This window comes from Manis pentadactyla, chromosome 11, assembly GCF_030020395.1.
Source record: "Manis pentadactyla isolate mManPen7 chromosome 11, mManPen7.hap1, whole genome shotgun sequence".
In the NCBI taxonomy this organism is placed as follows: domain Eukaryota; kingdom Metazoa; phylum Chordata; class Mammalia; order Pholidota; family Manidae; genus Manis; species Manis pentadactyla.
The window spans coordinates 24559644-24572641 of record NC_080029.1 but is presented as its reverse complement, the minus strand read 5'-3'; the positions used below and the strand labels follow the sequence as shown (position 1 = coordinate 24572641).

At 49.3% G+C, this 12998-nt stretch overlaps 1 protein-coding gene across 8 annotated transcripts in view; it reads left to right on the top strand.

Annotated features, from left to right (window-relative positions):
• ADCK1 (aarF domain containing kinase 1) overlaps positions 1-12998 on the top strand; it is a 164701-nt gene that overhangs the window by 82965 nt on the left and 68738 nt on the right. For 7 of the 8 annotated variants that reach the window (XM_057488270.1, XM_057488268.1, XM_057488274.1 and 4 more), the window contains one exon: positions 7684-7842. The exons of the other annotated variant lie outside the window; for it this stretch is intronic. In XM_057488270.1, coding sequence (XP_057344253.1) covers positions 7684-7842 — 159 coding nt within the window. The remainder of the gene's footprint in view (positions 1-7683; positions 7843-12998) is intronic. 8 annotated transcript variants of the gene reach the window in all.

The window sequence follows — 12998 nt, the reverse complement described above, 5'->3', positions numbered from 1 at the left end:
GCCTACAATTTATAGAAGGTTTGCTTAAGCTGAGGAGATCTGATTGGACTGCCCCCTCCTCCACCTCTAATGAGTGACAGACCTAATGGATAGCTTCCCAGGCTGACCAGCCACACTGGGTGTTTATCTGATTTTTATTAATCATTATTATCATAATATTTCCATAGAGTCCCTTCACCCACAGCTCCGAAAGTGCCCAGTACCAAAGAGTCCCCTCAGCTACCTTGAAGGAGCTGTAGCCTCTGCTAGGGGGTGTTTTAGCTATTCCGGGTCAACTGGAAGGCCCGAAGGCCCCTCACCAGGCAGAGGACAGGGAAAAATCAGACCTTGCCTGCATTCATTCACTAAAAAATACTTACTGAGCATCAATTATGTGTCGGGGGCCTTCTGTTTGCTGAGCCAAAACAGAAGTCCATTGTCTAGAAGGGAAAGGAGATTAAGCTAATATAAATCAAGACAAAGTGCAGCTATAGTAGTTGCTCTTGAGAAGGGTATGTGAACTCTGAGAATGTACACAGGGAGGCTTCCCTGGGGAGGTGGCAGTTGAGCTGTGATTTGAAGAATGAGTAAGAGTTAACCTTCATGAGCAGGGAGAAGGGGAGCCTTCTGAGTAGAGGGGAAGGCATATACAAAGGCCCTGCAGTGGGCAGAGAGGGAATGTGCTGGTGGTTGAATGAGGCCGTCTGGTCAGGGTAGAGAGAGCTGGGGGCAGAGGGAGGAGACGGGTCAGGAGAGGTAGACAGGGTCAGACCCTGTGGGTTGTGTGAAGGATTTTGGCCCTGGGAAGCTGGTGAAGTGGCTTAGGTAGAGAGAGGTGACACGATCAGCTTGTTTGGAAAACTCACCTTGGCTGCCTGTGCTGAATGGATTGCAAGAGAAAGGAATGCAAATGAATGGGTCAGTTAGGAGGTCATTACAGTCTCTGGGTACAGAACAGAGCTGAGAGCCTAGAATTGCTGACTGTTTGTCCAGTGATCTTTTCCTTACTACTGTGTCCTCTTCATGGAGGCAGTAGATGAGGCGCCTGCTACACCAGCTACCATTATTGGGGGTCTCCTATAGGCTCTATTCTAGACCCTTTCTATGTGTTTAATACAACGACTCTATGAGGTAGGTACCAAAATTCCCATATTACAGTTGAGAAAACGTAGATATGGAAGGTTATTTAACTGCACAAGCTGGTATGCCATGGAGCCAGAATTGGCCTGGGTGGTTTGGTCCAGAGCTTACACTGGAATCACTATGCCCTACTGCCTCTCGGGTCTCCCTGCCCTGCCCAGCTGGTGGGCATTCTTGGGAGCCAGCCCATGGCCTTCCTAGGGTGTGGCTGCTCCTGGCTTCTTGCTTATCTAGCTGTCAGCTGCTTGTCACCATCCTGTGGGAGGAAAGCAATGTGGTCTGACTTGTAATGCCCTTGGCAGAGCCAAGTAGATTGGCTCTTCAGCAAATTGGTAAGAGTTGAGCATTGTGCCAGCCTCCTTGTGGAAATTTAGACAGGAATGCTGTTTTGTAATTTCTGGGGCTGACCCTTATCAAGAAGGGCCTCAGGTTCTGCCACTGGCCTTTCATTCTTTTTCCTCAGCTAGGCAGTAGCAATAGCTGATGGCTCTGCAGTTTGATCTTTCAGAACTTCAGAAAGAACACAGATTCTATGGAGACAGGGACTGTATGTCTTTGAGCTGTTACTGTTATTGTTATTTTTATTACAATTGTGCTGAGTGGGAAGCTGGAGGTGGGGGTATTCCTACCTTGAGGCAGGGCAGTTATGGAGTGGGAACACGGAGACCCTTGGATACCTTGTCCTCTCCCCTGACTCCGCAGGGTCTACATGGTAATATTGGAGGTCTCCTCTTCTTATTTTGCCAGAAAGTCCCTCAGGATTGGGTGAAGTCACACTGGGAGGGAGGCACTGTCTCCAGCAGGCCCTGTTAAAATGCAAGTGTGTTTTTCTTTGGGTGTTGCCTCCTTCTGCAGAACTAAAGTCTCCTCATGGCCAAAGACTATGTCTGTTTTGTTGACCCATATACCTAGCATGGTTTCTGTCATGTGACAGGCTTGCAGTAAATACCTGTTGTCTGATTGGCTTTAGCAAAGGAAATGGCAAATTGGTTTCATTTCATATATTAACTCTGGTCAATTGGGAGTGGCTGCCTGGAGCACTGGGTTGAGAGGGATTCTGAGGCATCATCTGGGCCCAGGAGAAATTAATGCTGTGATCAAATGGTGGTTTCTGGCATGGGTGTGCTTGGGGTGTATTTGTTAGCTATTGCTGTATAATAAATTACCCTAAAATATAGCACCTTAGAACAAAAAACATTTAATGTATTACACTTTCTGTAGGTGGGGAATTTGGGAGTGGCTCACTGGATGGTTCTCGCTCAGAGCCTCTCATGAGGTTGTAGTCAAGATGTTGGCTGCAGCTGGAGTCATCCGGGGGTTCAAGTGGGGAAGGAGGACCTGCCTCCAAGGTGGTTCACTGTTGGCAGGAAGCCTTGGTTTCTTACCACACGGTCCTCTCTGCAGGCTTTGGGAGTGTCCTCATGACATGGCAGCTTGCTTCCCTGGTGCAAGCGATAGAGAAGGCAAGGAGGCTGTCATGGTGACAGTCAGGAGGTGTACATTGTCATTTCCTTCTTATGCTGTTCGTTAGAGGTGGGTCATTAAGTCCAGCCTGCACTAAAGGGGAAGGGATGAGGCTCCACCTCTCAAAGAGAGAGTATTTAAAAACCTGTGAACATATTTAAAAAACACCACGGGGGAATGAGAGTGCATGTGCCACCTATTTTCTGTTACTGTCAGGTACTACCTTAGCAGGCACAAGAGTGACCCTGAAGAGGTGGGATACGAACTAGGCGTATTTAAAGGGCGGGAGCAAGACTTGCAGCGGAATAGGGTGTCAGCTGGTGGGTTGACTGTAAGATGTTGGGGTGCCTGGGGCAGGTCCCTGGGAACGTGGCTGAGAGGAGGGGGTGGGTTTCAAAGAGGGGCATGTAAAAGGTGATGGTGGGTTTTCTGTCCGAGGCAGATGTCAGTGTCCTTCGGAGTTCGGAGTTCTAGCTAGCTAGAGCTACCTTGTCTGCCTCAGGATGGGGGTGGGTTGGGGTGGGGAAGGCTTGTTCCATTAGTGTGGGGACCTGCTCCTGTCCCTGTCAGACTGCAGTGGGGGGCTGCTGGCACCCAGCCAGGTGTGGGGTGGGCCATCTCCAGACCTCAAGCCAGGCAGTGTTTGCTGGTGATGCTGTGGTGACTTGCCCCAGGTGCTCTGGGCAGTCTCACCGGCTCCCAGGTGGGGACTGCCTGGCCATCATGTAGGCCTGGACTTGCCCGCTTTGAGGAGGCAAGCAGCTGCCCTCACGTGGAGCCGGTCCGTTTGGGGTTTGTTAACTTTACCTTACAGTAATGTAGTTTCTGGACCCAGAATAGATCTGATGTGCATGATGTGGGGACAACAGGACGGCTATTTGAAATTGGGCCATCTTGGAAAATCCAGGGCACCCCCCATCCTGTGACTGGCAAGCCTGGTCCCACGAGGGGCCTGAAGCTGGTTGGCTGCAGGTTCTGGTGGGGCTGGCCAAGTGACTCAAGTGAAACTCCCCCCAGGAGTCATACTGTGGCTTCTCCAGAAGATCGCGACTTCCTGTCAGCGTCTTTTGGGTGGAATGAGGACCCTGGCCAGTGCCTTGCTGCTCAGTGTGGCATTATGGGACATCGCTCAGTGATCTGGTGTCATGGGGCTCTGCACAGCTTACCTTCTGGAGAGTCTCTCCCCCGCCCTGTACCTGGGTTTTTCACTGGTCTTCAGATTCCTGGACCCCTGCTGAAGCCAGGCTGCTGACGGCTTAACCTGAGCCCCTGGGGGATGATATCTTTCTTTGGGCCCTTCTGGTGTTTTCTGCCATAAAAGCCAAACTCCCTGCCTCCCTCCCACCCCCACCCCGCTTTACACACACATCCTGAAAAAAACAGACCATACTAGAGAAACTTTCTTCCTGATTATCTTTCTTTGCCAGACAGGGCCATCGATATACTTGAATCATGGACCAACAGTAATTAAAAAACACATAACTAGTCATTTTAAAATGCACTTGTTTTACTTAATTGATTTTGCCGCCAGACCCAGAGGAAAAAACAAAAAGGAACGGGGACAGAAAGCCTTAGAAGGGAGACAGGTTTCTGTGAGTGACTGGAGGCAGCTGAAGGCCCTGCTTGAATCTAATTGCTGCAAATTCTGCGGTTTGTTTCTGCTAATGGTTTTCTGCTGAAAGGCCTGGGGGACGAGGCCTGATTGGAGGGGGTGGCCATCATTTCAGCTGCACGGGGGTATAATTCTGTTTCCGGGACAGGGCCTATTTTTCCTTACTATCTATCAGCATGAAGTACTTCCACTGAACACTTTGAATCAAGGTTCCATTTAGAGATACTTTATTCATATTTAATTACAGGCTGCAGCACCAATCTTTAATTACCTTTTTTATAAGCCAGCTAGGAACATTCACTAGCAATCAATTATTGTGTGTGCGTGTGTGGAGTGTGTGTGGAAGCCCAGGAGGGTGTGGGTGTGTGACTTGCTTTCTGATAGAAGGGAAAGGCTGGCTGCAGGAGCACTGGGGAGGTGGTGGGTAGGCAGGGATGGGGTGGGGGTGGGTGGGGTATCTGCCCCACAGCTTCCCTGTGCAGAGTGAGTGGGGCATCTCATTTTCCATGCCTCTCTTTGCTTCCAGTGGCTGCAGAGTGAGATTGGGGCACATCCTCACAGCTGGGCCTTGTTCAGGGTGCTGAGTTGGTACCTGGGCTTGGGTGGTGTCTTGGGACCCCCTCTGTCTCCTGGTGGGAGCAAGGCATTGTGGGAAGCCCCCTTCCCATTCCCTGGGGATGTGGTGGGCCAGGCTTCCTCTGACCCTGGAGGTAGGATTGTGCTTGCCTTGTCCCTTTCCTTCCTCCACCTTCCCCTGGAGGGCTCCCTGCAGCTGTTGTTGCCGCACAGCCCTGGTGCTGCTATGTCACTCTTCAGTTGCAGTGACTCTGCAAACGTCCCTGCAATGACACTGCTTTGAATACTGGTGTCCTTCTCAGAGAATGACCAAATGTTCCCAGGAAATTAGGTGGAGGCTTGGGGTACACAGTGGGGTCAGATGACCCCCAAATTCCTTTGCACCTGGAATATTGAGCCATTCCTGTTCACTGCCTGAGAGGTGAGGGTCTAGGTTCACAGCTCTGCCTCAGAAAACATCTTCCTGGTCTCCTACCAGAGGGTTTTCAAAGGAGGCTGGTGTGGATCTCATTATGTAACAGCCAGAAATATTGCTGAAGCTCTACCTCCTTTCTGTTCCTGGATCCCAGTCCTGGCAAGAGGGTGAAGAGGGGATTTAACTCACACTTACTGAGCCTCTTGAGGGTACCAGGCACCAAGCCCATGTTTCTTTCATCCATCCCAGCTGGGACCTCAGAACCCACTGTATCATCAGAGCCCCTTTAGTTGTGTGTGACAGGAAATAACTCAAACTGACTTAAGCAAAAAAGGAGTTAAGGGTAGACATTCAGGTATGGCTAGATCAAGGGGCTCAACAATTGTGACCAGGATTCATTCTCCCTGTCCCTTGCTTCTGCTTTCCTCTTTGTTGCTACTGCATGACCCTTGGAGCTCCAGGCTTCAAGTTCAGTTTTAAGCTTCAAGATCAGCAGAATGAAAGAATCGCTTCTCCTATAGTTCAAACAAAAGTAAAACAATTGGGTCTGATTAGACAAGTTGGGTCACATGTCCATTTCTGAACCAATCAGTGTGGCCCAGGACATTCAGGGTTGTGATTGGCCATGCTGGGGTCTCACACCCACCATGGATTAACAAGTGGAGTCCACCTAGGTAAGTCTCATACATGATAAGTATTTTTACATTTGAGGTGTGTGTATTAGTAGGAGTGTGGGAGTAGGAAGTTCCACCATTTTGAAAGGAAGTATGAATTGATACAGTTCTTTTCCAATGGAAAGGATAGTGGATTCAGCAAATATTTGTTTGGCCCCAACTAGTTCTAGCCTTTAAGTGCAGGGAGTTCAGCAGCAAACTAAGCAGACAAAAATCCCTGCCCACTTGGAGCTGACATTTTAATGTAGTTTGTAATAAGGATGGTGGTCCTTTTGTTCTCCTATTCCAAGCCCAGGTCCAGGATAAAGGGTTCTTGTATGGAGTGACTCAGGGTTCTTTGGGGCAGAGGACATGGGAAAAGCTGGCCCTCAAGGAGCCTAGAACTCATGAGGGAGGGAAAAAGACAAGTGTGTGGTTGGGGGAAAAGCAGGAACGTTAGTACTGGGAGGGGCACAAATAAAAACCCAGTGAGGAAGAAGGGGGACAGGAAAGCCAGTCCAGACCCACACCCCATGACACAGAATTGGAGGCCCCTCCCATGTTGCTTGGACCTTTGGTCTCTGTAGGCTGTTGATAGATGGGATGGTGTTCAGTGAAAGCTCTCACACTGATGACAGGGCTGGAGGGATGATTTATGAGATGTTGCAGCCCAGCAAGCAGAGTGGCGGGATGGTGGCTGTGGTTACCTGGCTTCCAAAGCCCAAGGAGAGGAGGGGGGCTGAGGGGCAGGACCGAGTGGCTGCTGAAGAAGGGGAGATAAGGAGGCTGGAGGGTGTGGACTAAATAGGCCTCAGCAAGAGAGCCGGGGCTGGGGGTGAGAAGGAGGGGAGACATGTGACTAATTGCTCATACACACATTTGTCTGCACTTGTGTGTTTGTGTCTGGCCTTTCCAGAATTGTGGGGCTACCCAGGGACTTCAAGAAATGGAGGGGATGAGAATTTCAGCCTTGGTCAGTCTTGCAAAAGGCTTTTGGGGGACACCTTCCCATCTGGTAGACTATTCATATCTGGACCATTTAGGTGTGACCACTGAAGTCAGAAATTTTCCTCAGGAAAATTGGCATGACATTTTTAAAAAGGAAGGAAGGAAGAAAGGAGGGACGAAGGGAAGAGAGGATGGATGAGTAAGGGGTAAACCTTCCGTTTCATAGAGAAAGCGAGCGTAGAGAGGACAGGAGAGGTTCCCAAGGTTGCTTTTGGGCGGCATTGCTGGTTAGGACCGAAAGCAAGGCTCAGGTTGCAGTCCTGGGCTCTCTGCCAAGTGGCTGGGCTGACAGTGGGCTCAGGATCTGTGTTGAGGCTGCTGCTCAGGCAGGAACAAGAGGTGGTTTGGGGCCTCCAGCCTAGGGCTTCTTAAGAACATCTTCTGTCTGATCCCTGTCTTGGGCTGTCCTAGGCCCAGGTTCTGTTAACTTCTGATTATATCTGTACGTAAGAGCCCAGTGGTTCAATGGACAGATGAAACTCAGTTCTCAATACTCTAGACATTACTTTTTTGGCCTTAAATGGGGGTGCTTAGGGCACCCATGCATACATATGAGGACACACCCAGCATGTGTTTTCAGTCTTGCTCCCACCATATGCCTGGTGTGAATCTCCATGGCAGCAAAGGGCCCAGGCAAGGTGCTAGGTTGGTATACAACTGACAGAGCAGAAAATCCGTGGGATATCATTAGCACTGGCTCCAGCCAGCACGTCTTCCTGGGATCAGTTGGGTCGTGTGTCCAACCAGCATGGCCCAGGATATTTAGGGTTCTGATTGAGACTCTGTCCCTGAAGTGAGTGATCTAAATTGCTCTGTTCTCTCTCTACTCTTGACAGATTCATGATTTGTTTATGAGCTTTGATGATACCCCTCTGGGGGCCGCCTCCCTGGCTCAGGTCCACAAGGCGGTGCTGCATGATGGGCGGACGGTGGCCGTGAAGGTCCAGCACCCAAAGGTGCAGTCTCAGAGCTCAAAGGACATTCTCCTGATGGAGGTGAGAAGCTTCCCCTTTCTCCCTTCTTTGTCCTCATTCTGTATTTTCTGGGATCCCGGAACCCTCAGTGAACCTGGTTCAAGGCTGATGGGTGGAGTATGGGCCTTTGAGCAGCACAGTAGGAGAGGAGAGCTTGATACCATGGCAAAGAAGGTGTCAGGACAATGCTGTGGCCACGGGACCCATGACTGGGTTGGTCACCTCTTGATTTGCTCCTGGTCTCAGAGCACAGTGAGTAACTGCTGGGGCCAAGGAGACTTGAAGGGGATGTTGTAGAAATGAGATGAACCAAAGGTGATTTGCTTGGGGGGTTAAAAAAAAGTTACCCTTAAATTGTTAAATTATAACAGAAGAGTCAACCAAAGGGTATAAAAATGACAGGAAGATCACATAGAAATATGCAGTTTGTGTGCTTGCTTATCTGGTATGTTTTGAATGAACAAACTTGCATGCCTAAAAGCATTTCTGAGAAAAGCCCTAGTAGAGACCGCCTCTGGACTTTTCTAGCTCCATCCCTCGAGCAAGGGAGAGAGGGTGAGCCAGCCACTGCCTGGGTGATGGGTATCACCTCTATAGGGAGGCAGGGATCCATTTAATGTGCTGGTAAGTCCCTCTCCCCTTTCCCTTTCCCTTTCCTTTCTTTTGTCTTCTTTTCTCACTCTGGACTTGAAGTTTATTCTTTCAACTTGCTTTGCCTAAACATAACACATAATGAGGGTCTCTTCTGCACCATGCACTTGGTGGGTACTGGGGACACAAGAGTGAGTGAGCTCCATCCCCATCCTCAGGGGAGCCCCCTGTTTAGTGGAGGAGCAGGTCTTACACAAACAGCCATAGTGTGGGGATGTGAGCTCCGTCAAAGGGCTATTTGCCCAGTGCTGTGGACTGGTGAAGGCATCAAGGGGGCTTCACTGAGGAACCCATGAGACAGCCGGGCAATGGAAGGACAACCCAGCCTGTGCAACGGCCCCAGATCTTAGAGGAACTGAGTGTGTTTAGAGAGCTTCAACTGGTTCAGATGGTATGAGTTGGGAGTGGTTGCAAATGAGGTTGGGAAGGTAGGCAGGACAGAACACGGAGGACCTTGTTTTCCAGGCTACACATAGAATGGGATACGTAGTAAATATATATTTACTATGGAACTCAGCAGCTCTGATTTTCTCCTGTAGTCAGTGGGGAACCACTGAAGAATTTTAAATCAGAGGAATGTCATGATCAGATGTGCATTAGAAAAATCTGCGGGCAGTCTGGAGGATGTGTTGGAAGGCAGAAAGACTATAGCCAGGGAGACTAATTAGGAGCTGCTGCATTGGTCTGAGAGAGAAATAATGATGTGAACCAGGGCAGTGTAATGGGAGTGGAGGAGAGGAATGGGAATCTTCAGGACTTTGTGACCAGCTTTATAGGGGGTCGGGGCAAATACTGGTATGAATGAAAAGGAGGAGACTAAAACGAACTGTAGGTTTCTGGCTTAAATGATGAAGTTTGGATTCCTTTAACCATGTGCATCAGTCAGGGTCCAGTTGGGAAAAAAGAAGTTATTCTAGATATTTCAAACAGAGAGAACGTAAAACAGAAGATTGCTGAGAAGCCAAATGGGATGGTGAGACAGTTACCAATAGCAGGAAGCCACTGCCACCATCAAGGTGGAGGGACAAAGAGAAGCGGCCATTCTTTGGAGCCCAGGAGCTGGGACGTCCAGGCAGGGCTGGCGCACTGTGAGTTGGCCCTGTAGGAGGTGGATCACAGATGTGAGGTCTGTCACTGGGAGTGGGAGCCGTATAGATAGTGTTGGAGGCGGCAGGTTTTCATCTCCCTCTGTCACCCGGTATTCCACCAGCTGGAAGCCAGTTAGCAAGGGAGCCTGTGAAATGTACTTTCTTATGAGAGTATGGGGGTTGGATGGATCTCAAAGCAAAGTCAAAGGGTGATGGAGCAGCCATGTTGGATGAGATACTGGGGTAAGGAGTTCTGGACTGAGAGAGCTCCGTCAGTTTGCAGTTCATGCTGGAAGTACAGACTCAGGATCAAACAGCAAGGAGATGCACAGTAGCTGAATCTGGGGGAGTAGTTGAGATCACTTGGAAAAGGTATGTAGAGTAAAACAAGCAAGAGGGCAGGGAAAGAACTGTGAGGAGTGTCGTCATCTGGGGAGTGCGCCCAGGAAGGTAGGTTCCCAAGGGAACTCTGAAGCCGTGGTCTGAGGGATTGGAGGAGAGTCAGGATTGAGCAGAGCTACCACAGCCACTGAAAATGACTGTGAGAAGAGAGCATTCTCAGTTATCTAGAGCTGCATAAGGAACCACCTCAAAACGGAGTGGCTTTAAACAGTCATGTGTTTTGCTCATGAATCTGCAATCTGGGTAGGGCTTGGTAGATTCTGTTCTGGTTTATGTGGTGCCAGCTGGAGTGGCTTGACCAGAACTGGGGGACCCACTTCCAGGTAGCTCGCTTGAGTGGCTGGCAAATTGGTGTGGGCTGTGGGCCAGGGCCAGAGATCCTCTCCATGCAGGCCTCTTCATGGCTACTTGGGCTTCCTCACAGCATGGTGGCTGGGTTCTCAGAGTGAGTGTCCCCAGACAATAAGGCTCAACGTACATCACAGTTTTGTGACCTAGCCCTGGCAGGCATATCACATTACATCCTCCTTACTCTATCAGTACAAAGGCCCCCTTAGTTTATGAGGTGGGGTAGTAGACTCTGCTTATTGATGGGGGGCATGGCTAAGTTCTAGAAGAGTATTAGAATGGGAGGTGCTGTTGCAGCCATTTTGGAAAATATAGACTGCCAGAATTCCTCAATGTTGTCAAGTGGAAGATAAAATTAGTAAAGCTCTGAAAAAGGGATTTTGGATTTGGTGATTTAGAGTCCCTGGGAAGAGCACAGACAGTGGGTTAAGTGGGGAGGAAGAGAATTGAGGCTCCCGGGAATGGAGGCAGTTTGGACAGTGGAGTTAGAGCAAAGCCCAGGAGTAGAGGCTGGGGTCTCCAGTGGGCTACAGCTGATGGGGAAGGCGGCAGCGGAGCAGGGTACTGGCGATTCAAGAGGGAAGCAGCTGATAGGTCTGATCCACGAGGGCACTCCAAGTATTGGGCTCCAAGGACACAGGTGGAGACATTAGCCTTTGGTCAGCCTTTATTTTGAGATTAGAGGGAGGTGGCAGGGCTGGGAATGGATGAATGTGTGGGACAGCAGGGGAAGGCAGAGGGGGAAGGTGGAGGGAAAGTGGGCAGCTGAGTTGTATGAGCCTGATAGCCTCTATTTTTTCTCTGAAGTAGGAGGCAAGACCATCTGCTGAGAGTGAGGGGGTAGGAGGTGGCACTGGAGGCTCGAGGGTGGGGGGTGAAGGTTTGGAATAGCTGCTGTGTGTCATGACAGGAAAGGGAGCTGACCAGGACTAGGGACCAGGGTTGCTGAGGGGCACTGGGCTTTCATCTGGAAACTGGAGTTGTCTGGAGCACCTGTCAGTGGCTGTGGAGTGGCCATAACTGGGAGGGAACTGGGAGTCTCAGAGGATCCCTGCATGTCCTGAGACCCAGCAGCCACTTCTGCATCAGGTGGGAACCTGCCTCTGCTCAGTGATGCCATCAGGACCCACTTGGGCTGGGAGGACACTCAGAAAGAGCTGACACTGTTTCTCTGCTCAGAGCCTCACTGGCTCCCTGAGTAACGGTGGCCATAAGGTCAATAGCAATAATAGCAGTAATAAAGATTTGGCACCTTCCTCCTGCAGATAAGCATCAGATGCATTCCTTGGGAAGTACAGCCTAGCCGTGTGCAGAGTACAGAGTGGCTTCCTCACGGTGGCCGAGGCAGTGCTGGGAGTGAGGTTGTCAGGTGGATCAGAGACCTTACAACCTTCAGAAGAGAAACTGGAAACAAGGCCCGAGGTCACCACCTCCGTGGACCATCAACATTAACAGCAGTGTCTGATGGCACTGCGTGATCCCTGGACTTGGTCTCTGGTAGAAAAAAATCCTACTTGGGGCACTCTTCTTTGTAAAACTAAGAAGAGCCCAAATAGAAAGCTCATTTTATTTTTTATTTGAAATGAGTATTATAATTGTTTTTTCTGAGTCCAGACCTAAAGTGGTTCCTTGATTTTAGGAATGAAAACCCGAGAAAGGTGTTTGGGTATGCTTGGCAGAAGAATGATTTCTAGGGGACATTAGGGCTACCTTAGCCACCAGAAATTTGGAGACAGAAGGGAGGGAAAGCTACTTTTCTGCATAGCTTCTGGTGCTTTCTTTCATGACAATTCAGGTATTGTGTGCCCTCATGCTTCTCTCCCACTGCCCACTATTGTCCCTCTCTCCTCTCTAACAGTGATGGAACGCAGCATTGTGTTGAGAGGAAGACAATCTTATTAGAGTAATTCTTACTAAATAGAGAGTGACTAATAGGTTGAATCTCTGGATATTTGCAGTTTAAGAGGTGAGCTTATAAATCTAAACATGTATCTGCTGTAAGGATAAGTCTGCAGGAGTAAGACTTCTGAGAATGAATATGTGGGGACTACTGGTTGTATTAAGGTGCTTTTGGCTGCAGGTACCAGAAAATTCAACTAAAAGTGATGTAAATAATAGTAACCTATTATTTGGTAATTTCACATTTTAAGCCATATGGAAGTAGTGTTGACTATTCCAAGGCTGACTAATCCAGCACTTCATTGTGATTTTTAAGGACCTAGATTCCTTTTGTCTTCCAATCTGCCATCTCAGCTTCCTGGCTTGTCCTTTTAAGGCAATGGCCCCTATGGTCCCACAACAGCTGCGGCAGTTCCTGCTCTTACAAGTAGATGATATCCAGATGCTAAGAGGTCCTATTTCTTCCCCCAGATTCCTTATCAAAAGAATCCCCTCAGTAGAATTCCCGTGATTTCTCATTGATCGGAAGTAGGCTACCTGCCTAAGCCTAAATCAGTCTTGGTAACAGATATGAGACCACTTCGATTGTCCTAGACCAATCATGACTCACCTTCTCAGGTTAAGGGCTACCTTCTTGGAAGGACATGAAAGATGTACAAAGTTGAGGTTCTGTTAACTAGGAAGGTGGGGGAGATGGCTCTTGGGTTGGTACCTAATAGCAAGTGCCACCCTTAGTATTTTGTGTCCCTTGCAAAATTAAAAAAAATGGGGGGCACTCCTCTTGGGGAA